Source organism: Mustela lutreola, chromosome 1 (genome assembly GCF_030435805.1).
Source record: "Mustela lutreola isolate mMusLut2 chromosome 1, mMusLut2.pri, whole genome shotgun sequence".
In the NCBI taxonomy this organism is placed as follows: Eukaryota; Metazoa; Chordata; class Mammalia; order Carnivora; family Mustelidae; genus Mustela; species Mustela lutreola.
Window position 1 is genome coordinate 67,260,298 of NC_081290.1, and position 21,290 is coordinate 67,281,587.

The following is a 21,290-nucleotide window of genomic DNA, read 5'->3' on the forward strand; positions in this document are numbered from 1 at the left end:
AGAAAAACGGGATGTTTTTTCCAGAGAAGCCAGTTGAGAAGGCAGAGAATTAGCCAGCAGGGTTTGTGCAGCAAGCCAATGTGCTGCTTTAAGAAAAACAACCAATGTGCTGCTTTAAGAAAAACAAGCCAATGTGCTGCTTTAAGAAAAACAATTTGTGGCCAATCATAAAATCTGAGCTTTCATGCAACAATCTGCATTTTGGGAAAACTTGAATCTGTCACTGTGGCCTTGAAGCTTCTCCATTCTGATGAGGATCAGTGGTGATAGCTACAAAGGTCATTTTTTTTTAAAGATTTTATTTATTTATTTGACAGAGAGAGAGATCACAAATAGGCAGAGAGACAGAGAGAGAGAGAGATGAGGAGAAGAAGGCTCCCTGCTGAGCAGAGAGCCCAATGCGGGACTCGATCCCAGGCCCCTGGGATCATGACTCGAGCCGAAGGCAGAGTTTCAACCCACTGAGCCACCCAGGTGCCCCTACAAAGGTCATTTTTTACACTGAACACCATCAGGAAGATAGGCACTAAATTACTCGGTGAGCTCATGTATTTCCAATGACCAAAGTATGAGGTTGGAAAACCACGTGTGGGCAGACCCATTCTGAGCGTCGGCTCCAGCACTGGTTCTGATGTAAGAGACATGCTCGGAGACCCTACACCACACCTAACCATTAAGAAGCCCTCAGGCAGGGCATCTGAGTGGCTCAGTGGGTTAAAGCCTCTGCCTTCAGCTCAGGTCATGATCTCAGGGTCTTGGGATCGAGCCCTTCATTGGGCTCTCTGCTCATCGGCGAGCCTGCTTCCTCCTCTCTCTGCCTGCCTCTCTGCCTACTTGTGATCTCTGTCAAATAAATAAATAAAATCTTTAAAAAAAAAAAAAAAAAAAAAAGCCCTCAGGCAGGGCACCTGGGTGGCGCAGTGGGCTAAGCCTCTGCCTTCAGCTCAGGTCATGTTCTCAGGGTCCTGGGATAGAGCCCCACATCAGGCTCTCTGCTCAGCGGGGAGCCTGCTTTCCCCTCTCTCTCTGCCTGCTCTCTGCCTACTAGGAATCTCTCTGTCAAATAAATAAATAAAATCTTAAAAAAAAAAAAAAAAGAAGCCCTCGAACTCAAGTGTACTCCTGACGAATGGCTGGAAAGGCTATTAAGATATTCCTCCCTTTGCCAAATACAGATCTGCGTGAGGCAGAATTTTCTTCAATAACTTCAGCCAAAGCAACCTATGACAACAGTGTGAATGTAGAAGCAACTATGAGAATCAACATGTCCTCTATTGAGCCAAAAACTAAGGAGATCTGCAAAAATGTAAAAGAAACCCCTCTTCTTACTAAATATGTTTTGGAAAATAATTCTTTTTGGGGGTACCTGGGTGGCTCAGCCAATGAAACGTCATGCCAGGGCATGATCACAGGATCCTGGGATTGAGCCCCGCATCGGGAGTTTTCACACCCCATCAAGAGCACTTGTTGAAACCACAAACGTAGGTGGCAGCTGGCTTATAATGACAAAATTTCTTGGAGGCTGTACTTGGCCTCCGCCCTCCCCAAGATCACAACAGGCACATGCCCTTGCCATCCCTCCAGGGCCTCTCCTTCACTCTCACACAAGGAGGTAGCCATCTGTGGGCCCAGCACTGTGTGTCGATGCCACCCAGGGTGGGACCGAGGCTGTATCTCCCATCTCCCAGGTTTAGATGTTCCTGGAGTAAATGCTGGCTTTGGGGCACACAAATTTCTCAGGATTCCAACTTTTAGTTTGTTTTTCACCCCTAAGTCTTCTTGCCTTTCCTGCCACCTCAGCAATGTGCTGTAAAAGCTTTTATCTAGTTTCAGTTTATGTGATCCAGTAATTCCGTTATTTCCGATGAAGGAAGAAGGATTTCAGGGTGTCACGTCTGCTGTACCACTGGAAACCAAAGTGAGTACCTCTATGTATAATGAAAGTGACATTAATCACTGAGCAAACAACCATATTTTGTTCTTAGTATTTAAGAGTTTTTTCCAAACCACAAGTAAGTATTCCTATGTAAATGGTTAGGCATTTGCTCCAAGTAGCAGGGCTGAAATCAATTTCTGTTTGTTTCAAAAACCGCGCTCCACGCTAACTGCCTGAGGGGGGCCTGGGCGGAAGCGCCACCTGGGCAGAGCTGTGCTTTGCACAAGGTTCGGGCAGCTGGGAGACGCTCTTCACCTTGGTGGACTCCTCTCCCGGCGGACTCAGGAAGGTCCGAGGGTGCGGTCCTAGAGGAGGTGGCACTGGATGTGAAAACTGAAGAGCGGGTACTTTCAGTAAATCGAGGCAGAAGAGGGAGAGCTGCATGCAATGTGACATTTGGGAGTGAAGCACCAGAGGCCTGATGGGCCCTGCTGCCATTGCAGATTCTCACGACGCAGAGACAGCCGTCCCTCCTGACTCAGGCTCCTTTCCTCACATCGTGTGCTTTCTTCCAGGCTGTCAAGATTCACTGGCACGGCATGGTCTACTGCAGGGATGCCTGAGGAGGCCCATGAAGCCCACTCCCCCTGAATCTACTTGCAAAACTGTGTGTCTGTAAATTTTCCTGGCAAGAAGATCTATCAATTTTAGAATCACAAACACCATTGCATTTAAAATCTTAGGAACTACTGGTGCTGTATTTGTTTCAAAATGTAGTTTTACCAGGAAGAAAGTACCCAAACCCAGTCAAGTATTATTTAATAACTAAATTGAGGTAATGGCAAACAAATCCACGGACTATCGCCAAATCGGTATTTCTCTAACAGTCTGGAAGGCCTGAATGACCGGTTTCTCAGGCAGCACAGCCTCCCTGCACCGGCAGCTGCACCGCTGACAGGGCAGACTGAAGCTTCTGATGCCTAGCCTGGCTGGTTTCTAGGAGCTGAGATTCTACCACATGCCTCCTTCCACCCATGTGTGTTAGGTTACCTTGTGAGGTGGTCAGAGACCTGTAAGACACCCCTGCTTGTCTCCTTCATGAGGGCAAGTGGGCAGGGACGGGGGTGGGCATGAGGGTGGGTTCTTATTGGACTCTGGGAACCCATTCCTAACCCAGGGCTGGACTGTGGAATCGACAACTGAAAGCCATAGGACCAGAAGCAAGTGCTCTCCACAGGAGTCATGCCCTGCGTGTCACACTGACAACAGAGATAACAGCTTAAGACAGAAACCATTTGTCTTTCTTCTCCCTCCTAATGCACACACTGGTCCTCATCTCACATCATCCCCATCTCTCGTTCCCTAGGCCTCAAGGTCTCCAAACTGTATTTCCATGATATGTTACCCGAATAACAATCCATGCGACACCTTCCTCCCACAGCACAGTCCAGAGAGAAGAGAGAGGGGAGAGGAAACAGGTTCTCTTCTTGGTGCCTGAGCGCCACAAAGGAGGGGCTGGTGATGGCACACGAGGGCAACACACAAGCCTCCCCACGACCTCATCCGAGCTCAGTGGTCTTCTCAAGTTCTTCCCCACAGAACCAGAGGAAGGCAGCCTTCGCTCTTACCAGCGTGCCCAGGAAGGTGCTGATCGTGCGTGCCGCCTGGCAGAGGGCACCGTACTCCTCGAGGAGGAGAGAGATGAACTGATGAGCCTGTGGAGGGCCCTGCAGGACGGACGGCGCCTTCACCTTGGACGCCGCCGACAGCTGCCGGAGCAGTCGGACCTTCATCTCCAGCACATACTCTCTGGCTTGTTGTTCCAGCCGCTGGTACAGCTGGTAAGGGTCCCTCTCGCAGAGCCTGCATGGAGAAGAGAGAGTCACCGCTCACCCGTGACCCGCCCACATACGGCCCTCCACAGAACTGCCATCAGCGAGCTGAGCTGCGATCAGCGCCCACCCGGCCATGGCTACAACCACCATCTTCTCAATATCCCGTGAGAGGTGCCTTCACCTCACTCACCACAAAGGAGCACTGGCACAGACAGCGTCGAGTCACAAAGTCATCAGTTAAGAGCCCCAAAATCCCAGCATTTACTCAAAACTTACTCTGCACTAGCACTGTGTCTCCCACGTACCCACCCAGCTAATCACCAAGTTCATCACTTAGCTGAACGGCGCAGCCCGCCTGGATAGAAGGCAGGGAGCTTACACAACCAGCAGGTGGCAGAGCGCACATAGTGGCACCTCCTCTCAGGAGCCCTAAGACAACTCATTGTCCATGCCCACATGCTGGGCAAAAGCAACCATCTAAGTAGAGGCGACACCTGGCTTGGGGGACTCTAGAGCAGACTGCTCTGTCCTTTTTTCCAGGAATTCAGTATATAACGCAAATGAGCTTGCATTATTTTTATAATCAGAGGAAACTATAGAAACAATATCTCTTTTTAAGCTATCCCACAGACACACACACAAAAAAACAATGAGAATGTATAAAATAAAACCCCTAAACTGAAGAGAATTAATTAAATTTAAAAATTAAATTTAAAAATAAAAAATAATTAAAAAATTAAAAATCAATAAGTACCTTTCTACCGAGCCACAGTAGCAGTTAACATTTTTATAAATTTCTTTCCTAATTTGGAGATAATCTACTAAAGCAGCCGCTTCTTCCGAATGCACAATTCTGAGGGTTCTGCAGATGGAAGCCCAGGACCGCTGGGCTGACAACAGTATCTGTCTGCGAGCTGCCACCAGGAGGGAACTCTTGAGGCCAGCACTTTATCAGACACAAGTTGTAAAACATATCAAGCCACAGGTCCTGGATTTTACACAACAGATCCTTTTACCTTCTGGGCACCACATTTGGGTCAAAAAGAGAAGAATGTAAGTTGCCCCCTATTCCAGTTTTAAATTAGTGCACCACCTAAATTATAAAGACAAGAGGCAAGTAAAACCCAGCAATGGAGCAAGGGAAGCCTTGCACAAAATGTGGCTAGAGAAATAATAAAAACTGATGGGATTCCCACTGGGGTTAGCACACTTCAGAAAGACATACGAGTTAAGCGTAGCAACCACAATTTTAATTACCAGTACAACTGTCCTACAAAGTAGACTGTTAAAGGAATGCCCCAGAAGGCTCAAATGACAGAGGGACAACCAAACTTACAGCAGACTGGACGCCTCTTAGTGAGGTGAGTTAAACATCCATTTTACTTTATTTCTTTGTCCATTTCAGTACCTTTGAAAATCAACAAAATGGCCATGCGGTCCTCCCACAAGTAGATTTTTTTAAAAGCCATATGACCAGGAGGCAGGACTATGCCAAAGTCACTGAGGCGGCTCATCCACATGCACAGCCAACAAACACCAGTGTATGTGTGCTGAAGGTTACTCTACAGTGGCATGGCTGCAGCACTGAAGAAGCCAAGGAAATAAACTCTGCCCTCACGATGCCAATGTCACATACATACAGGTGATGGGATTCTGGGTAATAGTAGGAAATAATGAAAAAGGCGGCAAGGGGACAAAGAGTGATGGCAGAGAGGCGCCTGGGGTCTTACACAGAGTAGCCTCTTTGAGAAAGTGACTCTGAAAAGTAATGTGAACACCGGAAAGGAGAAAAAAAAATCCTGAGAAAGGAAGAACACGGCAAACAGAAAGAAGAGTAAATGCAAAGGCCCTGTGGCAGGAGTGAGTGTGGCCAGCAGAGGAAGGACAGGAACCAGCACAGCTGGAATGTAGTGAAGAATGGTGTGAGGGCAGCACAGAGCAGGACCATGTAGGACACCAAGGGCCACAGAGAGGAGGAAAGGATTATGACCACCAGCTGTACAGACTCCCAGAAGTGGGATTCATGAACACTCCTCTCTTGATGAGTATCACCATGTAAACCACAAAAGCAGCCATGCTCTTAGGACACGAGGGCGAGTACAGCAGATCTGATACAGACACACTTCCAGCTGGGGCTGTGACATTTCCACATTCTTAACAGTGTATTTCACTATCAGGGCAATGCCGTTTTCCAAACCTCAGCAATTCCCATTACCAGCTTTACAGTCTCTGCCATAACCTCTCCCACGGGTACTAGCACTTGCCAAGTGTCTTCCTCCAGCCACCTCTCCTTTGACTTTGGCTGCTTCCTAAGCACTGGTAGTCTAGGACGTCATGTGTCTGAATGGCAGGCCTTATGTTTTTCCCTCATACTCACTAGGAAACCTAATTCCTAGAAGTGGCACAACCACCCAGATCCATCTCCTGTAGTGCAAGGCGTTGAGCCCTGAACACACTGGCTGTGTTCCTCCACAAGTTCACAGAACCCACAGCCATACACTGCTCCTCATTCCAGGATAACCTGTGCTGTACAGCGAGTAAGAGTCTGGAGAGCCCCCTTCAAAATGTGGGAAACACAAAGCAAGAGGAGAAACGATCCATGAACTGCCTTGCTCAAATTGATCCCTTTTACCTGGAACATTTCAAAGAAGAGAAAAAAGACCCTACAGACTATAAGGCAGAGTAACAGTCTGTCTGTCACCGGGCACATGGTGTCCGCTAAAGAGCACACGCAGAGTCACAGGCCCTCCATGGGACACCCACTTGGATGGGTCGGCCACAGCGGGCGCTCCACTCCCACACCAGCGCGTTCTCAAGCTGCCTGGCCTCAGGAAATGTCTTCTCACCACAGTGGGCACCTGCCTGTCCTCCTGGGGCTGCTAAACACAAGAGGGCTTGAGACTGTGCTCAGCACCATCACTCGCACAGTCAGTCTCAACACTAAGAAAGGACAGAAACGTGTCGATTCATTTGTTTATTATATAGACAGTGAGCATTTCATCAGAATGAACGTGAATCTCTGCCCAGAGGGCTTGCTTCTGGCAGTCTGTCTGCCTGCCAGCAGGGTACCAGCAGTGAACGGGTGCAGCCAAGCTTACGGGGTCCAGAGAGCAGAGCCCAGCCCAAGCAGAGAGTAGGCTTCCTGGGCAGCAGGTGAGGGAGGGACACGACACAGGGGCAACGTGTACCTATCCACGAGCTCCTTCACCCCCTCCTTGTCGGGCACGAGGCTCTGGTCTTGGTCGTCGGCCAGCGGGGTCCCCGCCTGGCGGTAAATGCAGCGGACCGTGTAGCGCACTTCTGACCAGTAGTTCTGTAGCTGCTGAGGTTCACGGTCCGTCTCTGCTGAAATCTCTCTGTGAGATGGCACAAGAGCAAGGAGGTCAGGGTTAGCAGACAGTCTGGGTCACCCTTGCCCTCCAGATGGCCTAAGGGGATTGGGCATGGACTCCCAACAGCATCCTCTACCTTACTCTGCTCCTGGAGCGGCCTCCCACTTGCTGTGGCCACAGGAAGGCCTTGTGACCAGGCTTCAGGTGCCTAAAGGTTCCCCAAACCCTCCTCCCCAGGAGACCACAGCCCCTCCTCGCACAACAGGAATGAACACACCTGGCGTCCCACATCGAGAACACTGATGCTCCCCTCCATCTCAAGGGGCCCATCAGGCAGCTCTCTCTCCCCACAAAGGCCCTACTCCCCGCTCGGCTGCACTAGCTTCGGGCCTGAGCCGAGCACAGAGTGAGTTCAGAGCCCCCAGACCCTGGCCTCTCCTCCTTTATACTGCAGCAGCATCCCAAGGAAGGGGTGGCTCACCCCTTACCCAGGCCAGTCTGTGACTCTAATGACTTGGCTCTGCCTCCCTCCCTCTCTGAGTGCTAGCCTGCTGTTGTCAGCCCTCACAGGCAGGGACTCAGAAGAGCCTCATCCCACTAGTTCTTCCACTGACACCCAGGCTCCTATCTTAGTCCTCAGGAATCGATCAAGTGTCTGCCGTCTTTATGGGAACGGCCCCCTTCCTGCTCCAGCGGCAGCGCAGGTCAGGCAGGCCCTGCTCCCGACTGTCCCACGGGCCCACACTGGTACCTGCGCTCGCTGCAGGCCTCACAGGCACACGAGGAGTCTGAGGGCGCAGTGCCCAGCCCCGCCGAGGGCAGCGTCTGCGCACCAAGGGCTAGCCTCCCGCCGCCTGCCTCTGGCTGGGACCCGCCAAGAGGGGAGTGAAGAAGAAAGTCTTGGCCCTGCTTTGAAAAGAGAACAGAACAGACTATGTTCAAATGTTCACGGCACGGTAGAAATTTGTTATTAACGTGTTAGAAAAATGCCTTTTAGAAACAAATTTAAATTCAGACGCTGACAAGATCTCTAAAGACATCACCTGGGTAACTTTCTGACATCTAAGAATTTTGTTTGCAACCAATTATTTACTACCTTTGGAGAGTTCTACCATAATCTCAGGAAAACAGTAAGTTTCTTTAGTGCTTTAGGAGAGCAGCTCCACTCTCAGGGTCCTCATCGGCGGACGCACTGCCCTGCACCTTCAGGGCTGGTGCTTAGTGCAAAGCCAGCGGCCTGCAAGCACAGCGGGAAGCTGGGGGGCAGGGGGAGGTCGGGAGCAGAGGCCTCTCGTCCTGGTCCCGTGGAACTCCACAGCTGTGCTGCCTGCTCTAAGGGACAGGAGGCTGGAGAAAGAGAACATTCTAGGCAAAGATGGCAGGATGAAGCAGGCTCCAACCCTCTTGCCTGGAACCCAAGAGCCCCTAGAAGGTTCTATTAGCAGCCATTACACGGACCATAACTACAACCCTATTCCCTCCCACCCCCCTAGGTGGTCCCTCGACTCTCAGGGACAGGATCTGAGAGGGATTCTATTACATTAGGGACACATGCACTCCAATCTTAGAGCAGATGATCTCCGCAGTGAAGAAAGGGCACTAAACAGGGCAGCCAGCCCCACAGCTTTCACCCCACCAGCCTTAGGAGAAGGAAGCCACGGAAAAGGGCCTATGAAGGGAGCGCACACACTCGGAGAGAGAAGACAAGCCCTGGGAGGCTGTGGCAGCTGGTGGGTGCTTCCTCAGGGTGGTCAGACACTTGGGGCACCAGCAGTGGCAAACCGGGCCTGTTGTGTGCCCCTTGGGAGTTTGGGCACACAGACATGGGAGGGAACAGTAGTGGGCCTGCCTCCATCACATGGTAGGCTGGGTCCCTGCTCTTAGAGCAGGGGCTTGTGTCATCAAAAAACCCACCTGAAAAGGTTCCTGCTAGGTGAGTGGGTCCCAGAATTATATCAGGGGGCAGAGCAAGGGTTGAGGGGGTGCGTCACACACAGTATGTATGTGGCAGACAGTGAGAAGTCTGGACCAAAGTCTAGGAAACCCTAAAGAAAGGCCTCTTATGGGGGTACCTGGGTGGCTCACTCAGTTAAGTGTCTGCCTTCAGCTCAGGTCATGATCCCAGGGTCCTGGGATTGAGCCCCACATCAGGCTCCCTATTGGGAGGAAACCTGCTTCTCCTCCTTCTTTCTGCTGCTCCCTCTGCTTGTGTTCCCTCCCTAGCTCTCTGTCAAATAAATAAAATGTTTTTTAAAAGGGGGGGCTTCTTACAATCAAGAGCCACTCACCAGTGGAACACGTGTTAGAATCCTGGGCCCCGGTCACCAAGGAGAACCACAGACAGCCTATAAAGTATGGAAACTCCCCCCAACCCCTCCTGCCCAGAGCCCCTTCTCCACCCAGGCAGAGCAGGGAAGGCCAAGGAAGCAGGACAGGCACCACTGCCCTCCACCCCCATGATATGCCCTTGCTGACCCCAAGGGGAGATGCTCTGAGGGAAGGGAGACACTCGGGTTTTTTGTAAATTAGACTAGAGTATCCAAAAATAAGATGATTCTAATATCCATGGCGACAAGAAAGGCTTGACAGGTCTGAGTGCAATGCTGGTAGAACCAGACTATCCTCCAAGAGCAGCAGGTCATTGCACTGCACGAAGGAGGTTTCCTCTCCCCTTCATCCAACAGCAAGGCCAGCCATGGGACTCCAGTCCTCAGCAGATGCACAATCTGATTCTCCCTTCCCTGCTCCCAACAGTCCAACTACTGTCACCTCTGCCTGCCAGGTGAAGGTGGGGCGGCTCTCCGACAGCACCGCTGCCACCCACACTCAGAGCCCTCCCGCAAGCAGCAGCCAGAGTGGTGGTTAAAGTAAGAGACACCCTGTCACTCCCCTGCACAGAACCTTCCACAGCACTCAGAAACAGATTCTAAATTTCTTACCCATCTTCACGGTTTCCCAGAACACATCTTTGCTTTTCTTTCACTACAGCTGAGTCTTTCGCTGCCTAGAGCGCTAACCCACTAAATGTGTGAATGGCCTGAGGAACAGAATCCTACCAGTCACGCCTTCCTGCGGAGGTGGGTAAACCAGGCATCAGGTTTCCCCTGTCCTTGCTCCAAACCCATCCTTCCCTGCACTGCTGCGTGTCAGAGGGGCTCCAGCGCTGTGTGGGGCCTTGCCAGCAGGGGACAAGGGAGGGCCACCTTGGAAGCTTCCGCATCCCCAGCACCCAGAGGCTTGAGAGGAACATTGGTAGCCCACCCCTATGACAGTTTGTCAGATGGGCCTGCGGCTTCTCAGCAACTGCTCTGCTACCCAGAGAGCCTCTCCCAAGGGTGTCCTGCCTGGAATCACATCCCTAAGCCACCTCTACCTGAGATTGGCTGCTCCCCTAGACGCACCACAGCCGGGCTCTTCAGCATTTCCTTCCCAGATCTGTGCAGCTGATCTCCTATTTCTAGTTAACAGTTGGTTCTCGATGCAAAAGCAACCTGTTCAAATTACTGGTGTGGGTGCCCATCTCCTGAGCTTAATCACCCTGTTAATCTCTTGTATCACAAACTGCTATTTGAAATCCTGGTGTTTCCCTTGTTTTCTCGTTTATTTTTTGTTGTTTGGTTTTTTACCTGTCTTCATCACTAGAAGACCAGTCCCCAAGAATGGGACCTTTGTGTCCTGTTCGCCACTGTGCACTAGCACCAACAACGCTGCCTGACACACCGGACAGACTCAGAACAGCAGCCAAGAACCTGGAAAGTAACACTTCCTGGTGACAAGGGATGAAATGAGGCCTTTTTTTAAAACAGCGCATGATGACTATACAGTAAATCCTTAAGTGTCTCACCTTCTGGTACTCATCTCATACAAATTTAGCTTCAGTTATTATGTGTTCTCCAAGTCCAACATAGCTGAAAAGAATACAACAAAATCCAGCACTCAACAATGTGAAGTACGCAAAGTCCAGCATCCAATGACAAAAACAAGGAAGATAGAACACATAACCATGAGGGAAACAAATCAACAGAAACAGACCTGAAAACAACAAAAATGATGCAACCAATGGACAAGAATCTGAAACTGGTGATTACAAACTCTTACATGTCAGAAAGCAGAAGAAAACATAAATATGAGGAGGAAAGTGGAGCTGTAAAAAATTACCCAATGGAACTTCTAAAGAGGAAAAATATATCTTAGAGTAGTATATCAATAAATCTGAAGCAATAAAAAATCCAAAATGAGGCAGAGCAAAAAACAAGACTGAAAAAAAAAGCATTTCTAAAACAAAACTCAAGATGTCTAACATGTGGGTAATGGTGTCCCAGAAAAAAAGGTTATATAAAGAAATTGTTGAAAATTTTCCATATTCAATGTGACTGTAAACTGGCATGTCTTAAAAACTCATCTGAACCAAAGCACAATAAACACAAAGCGAACCATATCAAGCACATCAGTAAAAGGCTGAAAAGCAATGATGAAGTACAGATCTGAGAAGCAGGCAGAGAAAAACATCCCTTCTGTGCAGAGAAGTAAAGGCAAGGATGACAACACGCTTCCACCAGAAACTAGGGAAGCCAGCAAAGAAATGACCAACAATCTAGAATTTTGAATAAAAATGACTTTTCTTTAAGATTTATTTATTTGAGGTACGCCTGGGTGGCTCAGTGGGTTAAAGCCTCTGCCTTTGGCTCAGGTCATGATCCCGGGGTCCTGGGATCGAGCCCCACCATCAGGCTCTCTGCTTGTCGGGGAGCCTGCTTCCTCCTCTCTCTCTGCCTGCTTCTCTGCCTACTTGCATCTCTCTCTCTCAAATAAATAAATAAATCTTTAAAAAATAAAAAGATTTATTTATTTGACAGAGGGATCACAAGTAGACAGAGAGGCAGGCAGAGAGAGAAAGAGAAGCAGGCTCCCCGTTGAGCAGAGAGCCCAATGTGGAGCTTGATCCCAAGACCCGGAGATCATGACCTGAGCCGAAGGCAAAGGCGATAACCCACTGAGCCACCCAGGCGCCCTGAATAAAAATGACTTTTTAAAATGAAAGCAAAAGAAAAACTTCAGACAAAGAGAAGCTCCCCTACACTAGAAAAATGTTCAAGGCAGCCCTTGAGGCGGAAGGCAAAGATGATCGAAACTACATGCAGGAGGGAAGAGCACCAACTCAGTAATGGGGAAAAGGTAAAGGTTCTTCTCATTTTAAAAGTCTTTTAAGAAGATAACAGATGACTACATAGCTGGTGGAACTCAGAGTAAATATTTTAAGGCTCCTTACACTACATAAGAAGTATATAATATTCTCTGAAAGTAGAAGTTGAAAAGTTGAAGATCTGTATTATGAATTCTAGAATCACTAAAAATAATGAAACAAAGCGATACAGGTAATAAGTCAAGAAGAGGTAAAACAGAATCATAAGAAATATTCAAGGGGTGCCTGGGTGGCTCAGTAATTAACTGACTCTTGATCTCAGCTCAGGTCCTGATCTCAGGGTCATGAGTTCAAGCCCCGCGTTGGGCTCCATGCTGATGGAGGGAGGGAGGGAGGGGGGAAAGACAGACAGACAGAAAGAGAAAATATTCAATTAATCCAACAGAAAGAAAGAGAAAAATAAAAAATTCAATTAATCCAAAGGAAAAAAAAAGGAAAGTAGCAAACAACAGATGGGCAAAAAAAGGAAGGAAAAATAAAGCAAGATGGTAGATTTACATCTAAACATATCAATTATTACATTAAATGGAAATACTTAAATTTTCCAATTGTCAGAAGAGATGGTCAGGTTGGATTAAGCAAGAGGCACTATGCTTTCTACAGTGGATTATAAAGACACAGGTAGGTTAAAAAAAAGGTTGGGAGACATACTGCATGCAAACACGAACTTTTTTAAAAAGGCTGAGTAGCTCTATGAGTATTAAGACTAAGTTGGCTTTAGAACAAGGAATGCTAACAGCAATGAAGGAGATGATGACGGTAAAAAGAAAATAAATAATAATAATGACAACATGACTGATTTAACAAGAAGCAAGAGCAGTGGTAAATAAGTAAGGACTCCAATAACAGAACTCAAGATACATGAAGGAGGAATTAAAAAGAGAAATACAAAAACCCGCAGTTATGTTTGGAATTTCAGCAGTCCTTTCAGTAACTGACCTAGACAAAAAAATCAGGAAGGATGCAGAAGATGTGAACAACCACATCAACCAACCTGAAGTACCTAATAGTACACTCTTCCTGATAAAAGAATACAAATTCCTTCCGAGGCACACAGAACAATAGTCAAAACTGGCCATAAAACAGATCAGCACATTTCTGAGAATTAGATCATATATTAAGTATGTTCTCTGCCTACAACAGAATTAAGCTAATAATAACAAAGGGGGGGTCAAAAGGTACAAACTTCTAGTTATAAAATAAATAAGTCATGGAAATATAATGTATAGCTTCGTGAGTTTGATGAATACTGTATTTAAATTTGAAAATTACTAAAAATAGATCTTAAAAGTCATCACCACAAGAAAAAAAACCTTTTTTGGGTAACTATGATGTGACAGATGTTAACTATAGACCTACTGTGGATTATTTTGTAATATACACAAATATTCAATCTTTATGTTATACTAAACATATAATGTTGTTGTGTCAATCATACTTCAATTAGAAAAAGATATCTGTGGGGCACCAGGGTGGCTCATCCAGTTAAATCTGCCTTTGGCTCAGGTCATGATCCCATGATCCCGGGATCTGGCCCCATGTCAGACTCCCTGCTCAGTGCTTAAATAGGATTTTATGAAATTAAACCAATTAACTATGAAGTTGAAAGACAGAAATAATAAACCTAAGAGCAGAAATTAATGAAACAGAAAAATGGAAAATCAGTTCAACCAAACTGTGGTTCTTAGCTTAATAAAAATGATAAACCTGGGGGCGCCTGGGTGGCTCAGTGGATTAAGCCGCTGCCTTCGGCTCAGGTCATGATCTCAGTGTCCTGGGATCGAGCCCCGCATCGGGCTCTCCGCTCAGCAGGGAGCCTGCTTCCCCCTCTGTCTCTGCCTGCCTCTCTGCCTACTTGTGATCTCTGTCTCTGTCAAATAAATAAATAAAAATCTTTAAAAAAAAAAAAAAGATAAACCTGAAGCCAGGCTATCGGGGAGAAAACAGACAAAACTCAAACAACTAATGTCAGGAGTTAAGTGGCAGGGGCAAATCACCACAGATCCCATGGAAATTAAAAACACAGGTAGGAGAATATTCTGAGCAACATCATGCCAATACATTTGATATAAAATGGGCAACTTCTTTTTTCCCAGTTTTGCTGAGCTGTAACTGACAGTACTGTGTAACTGTATGCAGGAATGCAGCACAATGACATGACTTGCATACACTTTAAAATGACTACACAAATTTCTTTAGAGACAAAAATTTATAAAACATACTGGAAGAGACAGATAGCTTTTATCAAATAAATTGAACTTGTAGTTCAAAATCATCCTAACAAGGCAACTCCAGGTCAAGATAGCTTCACTGGTGAATTCTACCAAATATTTAAGGTAGAAATGGTAGAAATCAACTCCACACAAACTTTTCCAGAAAACTACAGAAGAGAGAATACTTCCCAGTTCATTCTACAAGGTATTAATTACCCTTATACCAAAACCACACAAAGATACTGTGAGACAAGAAACTTACAGACTATTATCCTTCATGAATACAGATGCAATAGTCCTTAACAAAATACCAGCAAACCCAACATAGCAACCTATGGAAAGGATAATACATCATGATCAAGTGTGGATTATCACAGGAATATATCACCATAATTAATATTATTAAAAAACTAAAAAAGAGAAACTCCGTCATTTCAATAGATGCAGAAAATGAATCTGACAAGATTAAATATCCATTCATGGTGACCTCCAGCAAACTAAAACCAGAAGTAGGCTTTTCCCACCTGATACACAAAATCCTACAGCTAACATCATACTTAATAGTGAAAGACCAAATGCTTTCCCCATTAGACTGGAAACAGGGAAGGATGTCTGCTCATATCACTTCTACTCAATATCATACTGGAGGGCCTAGCCAATACAGAAAGGGGGGGATAAAAAAGATACAGATTGGAAAGGAAAAAATATATTATTTGTAGATGATGTGTACAAAATCTTGAGGAATCTACCAAATAACCAACAGAATAAATAAATGAGCTTTCATAAGATACAAAGTAAATTTAAAAAAAGCAAACAAACCTGTATCTCTATATATTAGCAATAAACAATTAGATATTGTATTTTCTTCGAAGTACCATTTAAAACATCGAGAAAATATGAAATACCTTGGAAAATTTTCAACATACTATGTACAAAGCCTACGTTAAAGACTACAAACTATTTTAAGAAGAAATTTAAAAGACCTGGGGCGCCTGGTGACTCAGTGGGTTAAGCCTCTGCCTTCAGCTCAGGTCATCATCTCAGGGTCCTAGGATTGAGCCCCACATCAGGCTCTCTGCTCGGCGGTGAGTCTGCCCCCCCCACCCCCCGCCTGCCTCTCTGCCTACCTGTGATCATTTTCTCTGTCAAATAAATAAATAAAAATCCTGGAAAAGAAAAAAAAAAAAATTTAAAAGACCTAAATCAATGAAGAATCATACTACATTAATAGACTGAAAGACTCAGTATTATCAAGACGTCATTTTTTGGCGGTCTGAGTTGCTCAGTCGGCTGAGCAGCTGACTCTTGATTTCTATTTAAAAGTCATAATCTTGGGGTTCTACAACTGAACCCTGCTCAGCAGGGAGTCTGCTTATCTCCCTCTGCGCCTCTTGCCCCTCATCTTGCTCATGATGGCTTGCATTCTTGCTCTCTCTCTCAAATTAATCAATCTTGGAAAAAAGAAGAAGAAGAAGAAGAACCCAAGTTGGTAAATAGACTCAATACAACATCCGTTAAAATCTCAGCAGGCTTTTCTGCAGAAACTAGAAGACGATGCTAACCCTTATATGGGAATGCAGAGGAACTAAAATAGCCAAAGCACTGTTGAAAAAAGAACAAAACTGAAGAACTTCTACCTTGTTTCATGACTTACTATTAAAAAGCTTCAGGAATCAAGATAGTAGGGTACTAGCAAAAGGATGAGTATATATGTAAAGTCCAAGACAGAATCCAAAATAGACCCACACATTAAAAAAGAAAGAAATAAAAAGATTATTTTACAAAGATGCCAAAATAATTTAACAAGGAAAAATAGTATTTTCAGCAAAGAGTTCTGAAACAAGTGGATATTCACATGCAAAAAGGATGAGCTTTAACCTTACTTTATAAAAGATATAAAACTTCACTCAAAATGGATCACAGAGCAAATGTATAAAGCTCAAAACATAAGACATCTAGAAAACAAACACAGCAAAAAATCTTATAACCTTGAGTAGCCAAGATTACTTACATAGAACACAAGAAGCCCAAATCATTTAAAATTGATAAACTGGACTTGATCAAATTTTAAAATTTTGCTCTTCAAAGAATAGTGTTCTGTAATGAGAAGGCAAGCCACACACACCAAGAGAAAATATCTGAAAAACATTATCTGATGAAAGGTTTGTATCCAGAATATACTACAGAGATCTCTCAAAATTCAGTAACAGTAAGATAAACAACCTAATTAAAAATAGGCAAAAGATCTGAATAGCCGTGTCCCCAAAGTGAAACAGATGGAAAATAAGCACATGAAAAGATGTTCAGCAAGTCATTTAGAAAACGCCCATCAAAACCATGAGACAGCACTACAAGTCGCTAGAACAGCTACAGTTAAGGACTGTCAATATATCCAGCCTCGGTAAGGACGCAGATTAACAGGAACTCTCATTCATAGATGGAAAATAGTATAAGCACTTTGAAAAATTCCAAGACAGTTCCTTAAAATGTTAATCATGCACTCACCCCATGACCTAGCAATTCTACTCCTCAGTATTTATCAAAGACAGATTAACTGGGACGCCTGGGTGGCTCAGTTGGTTAAGCAGCTGCCTTCGGTTCAGGTCATGATCCCAGCGTCCTGGGATCGAATCCCACATTGGGCTCCTTGCTCAGCAGGGAGCCTGCTTCTCCCTCTGACTCTGCCTTCCACTCTGTCTGCCTGTGCTCGCTCTCGCTCTCTCTCTCTCTGACAAATAAATAAATAAAATCTTTAAAAAAAAAATGTTTAAAAAGACAGATTAACTATGTTCACAAAAAGCTTGTACTCAAATGTTATTAGTAGCTTTACTGTTTTGTTGTTGTTGTTGTTGTTTTAAAGTAGGCTCCACACCCATCCAGGAGCTCTAAACAAGGCTTAAACTCATGACCCTGAGATCAAGACCTGAGCTGAAACCAACAGTCAGATGTTTAACAGACTGAACCACTCAGGTGCTCCTGAAATGTTACTAGTGGCTTTAATGTTAACAGCCAAATGTCCCCCTATTGGTGAATGGATAACAAATTGTGCTTCCTCCATACAAAGGAATACTACTCTGAGATAAAAAACAAATGAACCAAAAAGACACGTGCAACAACACAGATAAATCTCAAAAGCATTATATTAAGCAAGAAAAGCCAAAGACCACCATTAGGTTATCTTTCCAAGAGGGGCTGATTCAAGTTCTGTCTTTCCAGTCTTAAGAGTTCGGAGCAGCAGTGAAAAATGTTATCAGCAACCACTTTCATGATGCTCATTATAAAGGAATTTTTTATGTTTGTATTAGGAACCAAGACCCAAAAGGGCAAACGTTCAAGATACAAACAAATATTAGCAAACTCTTAAATGACTGGTTTAAATTGACACTATCTGCCTTGATAAGACCTGAGGGCACATAACTATTAGGAGAAGGCAGTTCCTCGGTGTAAAATGGAAGACTTCTACTTCAATGATATGAGAACCAAGACATAATCGCTCATGTCCAGAATCAAAAGAAAGCCTTTAATATGATCAACCTTGAAAACAGAAAAACAGAATACTAATTTGCCCAGTCCTCTTCCTTGTGGTAGGATGTCTGAGTGCTCCACAGACCCCTTCACAGAAAACAGTAATTCTCCCAAGTATCATCTCCCATGCCCGCACACCAATTCACTACTTAAACATACATACACAAGTATAAAATACAATAGACCTTACACTTCTAAGACTTTGTGTAATTCTAAAAATCTAAGCTTGTCTACAACTTAAAATTTTATAAACCTAAAAACCATTACTCAAATTAACATTATTATAAAGAGCCAAATGAGTAATTAACTGAAATCAAATTCCTAAATTTAACATAGGCCTTGGTTCTGACTACTAAGCAGAAGGCTCCTTTTAGTCAGGCCTGTATTCATGTAGGTCTCTCTACAAATCATCTCGGCCATCCCATGTGTCTGCCTGTACAGAGCAGGCCATATCTTGGTGGGTCTTTGCTTGGCTTCAGCAAATAACTTAAGTATTAAGACAACCTCCGTTCCTTCTTCAGTAGCCTTTACATGCACTGTACCCAGGCTCACCAGGTCACAGAAGACAGGAGCTAAAGCCCTCCAGTACACAGGAGGCCCTCCAATGATGTGAGAATGCCCTCCCCCATTATCAGAATACAAACAAAAATTGTTTTAACCTTCAGGGAATTCACAGAATTCCTTGAAAATACACCCACAGCCTCCCAAGCTGTAAAGTCTACTGGGCAGGATCAGTACTTGCAAATATGTTGAGGTCCCAAAACATTATCTTCGGATATAAATTAAAGGTAGACTCATTCCTTCATCCAAACACCACCCGTGGGTGCCTATTTGTGCCCAGCCTGTGAAGATACCCTGAGCTGGCGGAGCTAGGAGCCTGGACAGACGGCTGGGCTGGGGCAGGTAGGTGCATGCACGTGTCAGGCTGATGGGATGATGCCTGTTTGTGGGAGGGGCTGAGCTGAGCAGGGACCCAGAAGCCTGGCTTCTGCTGAGCCTGTGCAGCATCCCTGCTCCTTCTCAACCAGCCCCATCCTTGCTCCCCTTGTCCAACGCCGAGGACTAAGGGACTCTGCAGAGGGGAAGGTGCTGGGTGACAGGCAGGTCAGGGCCCCAGCACAGCAATGTGTCCATCTTCAACAGGGACCTCAGGCTAGCCCCAAACCTGCCACCCTGACAGCTCACTGTTCTCATTTCTCAAGGAGACCATCTGAAACCTTAGCCACTCTCCAGTTCCTTCCCAGTCTTGTGAGATTCACTCTCCCTCTCAAAAAAAATTTTATAAAGATGATTCCTGGCAGCAATTTTCTCAACTTCCACACTCCCCACCCCACCTTACTTGACACCTACACAGCCTTGCTGGAGAGTCTGGTCTCAGGATGAGTCTTCTCGAGAGCCCCCAGTTCCCCCTCCGAGTGGAACCTCAGGGGCACCACCACTTCTCAACCTTACTCCTTCCCACTCCCAAGCAAGTTCAAACTGCCTGCCCAGTGTTAAGTGTGGGCAAGAATATGGGCAAAGGGAACTCAAACACTACTGGTGGGAACAGAAACGGGAACAGTCACTGGGGAAACTGCTGTTATTGTACAAATGTAAGCATTTGAATTACTTACAACCCAGCAATTCTATTTCATAGATAAACACTCTGTTAATTAATTTTATATGTCAACTTGACTGGGCTAAGAGATGACAGACAGTGGGTAAAACTATTTTTGGGTGTTTTGTGAGGGTGTCTCTGGAAGAGATGAGCATTTAAATGCTTAGACTGAATGAAGACAATCCCTCACCAATGAGGGTGGATGTGTCGTCCACTCCAGAGAGGGTCTGAAGAACAAAAAAGGAAGGACTGATTCATGCTCCCTGCTTCTGTGGAGACACCCACTTCCTGCCACAGAGGTCAGCGCTCCCGGTTCTTGGGCCTCTGGACTGAGAGTGAAGGACACCAGTTTTCCTGGGTCTCCAGCTTGCAGATGGCACACTGTGGGGCTTCTCAGCCTCCATGACCACACGAGCCAATCCCTGTAATAAATCTCCTTCCTTCCTTTCTTTCTCTATCCATCTGTCTACCTCCTCCTGACCCCTCACTGGTTCTGCTCCTCTGGAGAATCCTGACCAACACACACTCTTAACAAAACTCTTACAAATGAGTACCTGGAGAAAGGTATACAAATGTTCTGACAGCGTTTTTAAAAAAAAACTGATCGGGGCGCCTGGGTGGCTCAGTGGGTTAAGCCTCTGCCTTCGGCTCAGGTCATGATCCCGGGGTCCTTGGATCGAGCCCCGCATCGGGCTCTCTGCTCAGCGGGGACCCTGCTTCCTTTCCTCTCTCTCTCTGCCTGCCACTCTGCCTATCTGTGATTTCTGTCAAAATAAATAAAATTTTTAAAAAAAAATTAAAATTAAAATTAAAAAAAACTGATCACTGTAAAAAAATGGAAAACTCTGGGGGCACCTGGGTGGTTCAGTGGGTTAAAGCCTCTGCCTTCGGCTCAGGTCATGATCTCGGAGTCTTGGGATCAAGCCCCACATCAGGCTCTCTGCTCAGCGGGGAACCTGCTTCCTCCTCTCTCTCTCTGCCTACTTGTCATCTCTGTCAAATTAATAAATAAAATCTTAAAAAAAAAAAAGGAAAACTCTGTACCTTCTAACAAAATTACTGATGAATAAATCATATACAGTAACATACTGAACTATACGACATCATGGATGAATTCGTGAAAATGAGTAAGTGCAGCTACCCAAACAGTCGAAGGATCTCATAAACAAAGATGCATAAGACAACATAAACATATACCACTTTCATAAAGATCAGAAACAAAATCAAACAACTTATTATTTAGAGATACACACAGAGGTAATAAAATTTTTAAAGGAATTTTAAAATAAGGGAATGATAAATATAAAATTCAAAGACAGTGGCCACTCAGAAAGAGGAAGAGGAAAGATGGGGGGACACAGACATGCACCCTAGTATCAGGAATGGCCTGGGTGTGACCCCTGCTGGTGGTCATTTTACTGTCTTCATGCTTATTAAATATGTATGCATATATAGCTCTCTCAAATATTATATAATAAAAAATGAAATTTAAGTAGGGGGGGGGACACCTCTCCCCAACCAGCAGCTCTTTCCTTCCATAGTTAAATGTGCTCAGCTCCTCCCTCCAGCTTCCCCCTTCTGATCTGTCTTCCCTGCCTTCATAGTCAAGCACCTCGAAAATCAGCACCTTGAGTTGACTTTCTCGCCTTCCTCACCAGTAATCTACTCTTCACAGAGCTCAGTCTGGCTTCTGCTCCCACACTTCCACT

At 45.5% G+C, this 21,290-nt stretch overlaps 1 protein-coding gene across 6 annotated transcripts in view; it reads right to left on the reverse strand.

Moving 5' to 3' along the window:
• Positions 1–21,290, reverse strand: part of FAM193A (family with sequence similarity 193 member A) — a 167,128-nt gene that overhangs the window by 66,681 nt on the left and 79,157 nt on the right. For 5 of the 6 annotated variants that reach the window (XM_059166632.1, XM_059166672.1, XM_059166662.1 and 2 more), the window contains exons 3-5: positions 7,795–7,952; positions 6,900–7,067; positions 3,505–3,739 (exon numbers count right to left, since the gene is read on the reverse strand). In XM_059166632.1, the coding sequence (XP_059022615.1) occupies positions 3,505–3,739; positions 6,900–7,067; positions 7,795–7,952 (561 nt within the window). The remainder of the gene's footprint in view (positions 1–3,504; positions 3,740–6,899; positions 7,068–7,794; positions 7,953–21,290) is intronic. The other variant, XM_059166642.1, reaches the window with a different exon arrangement.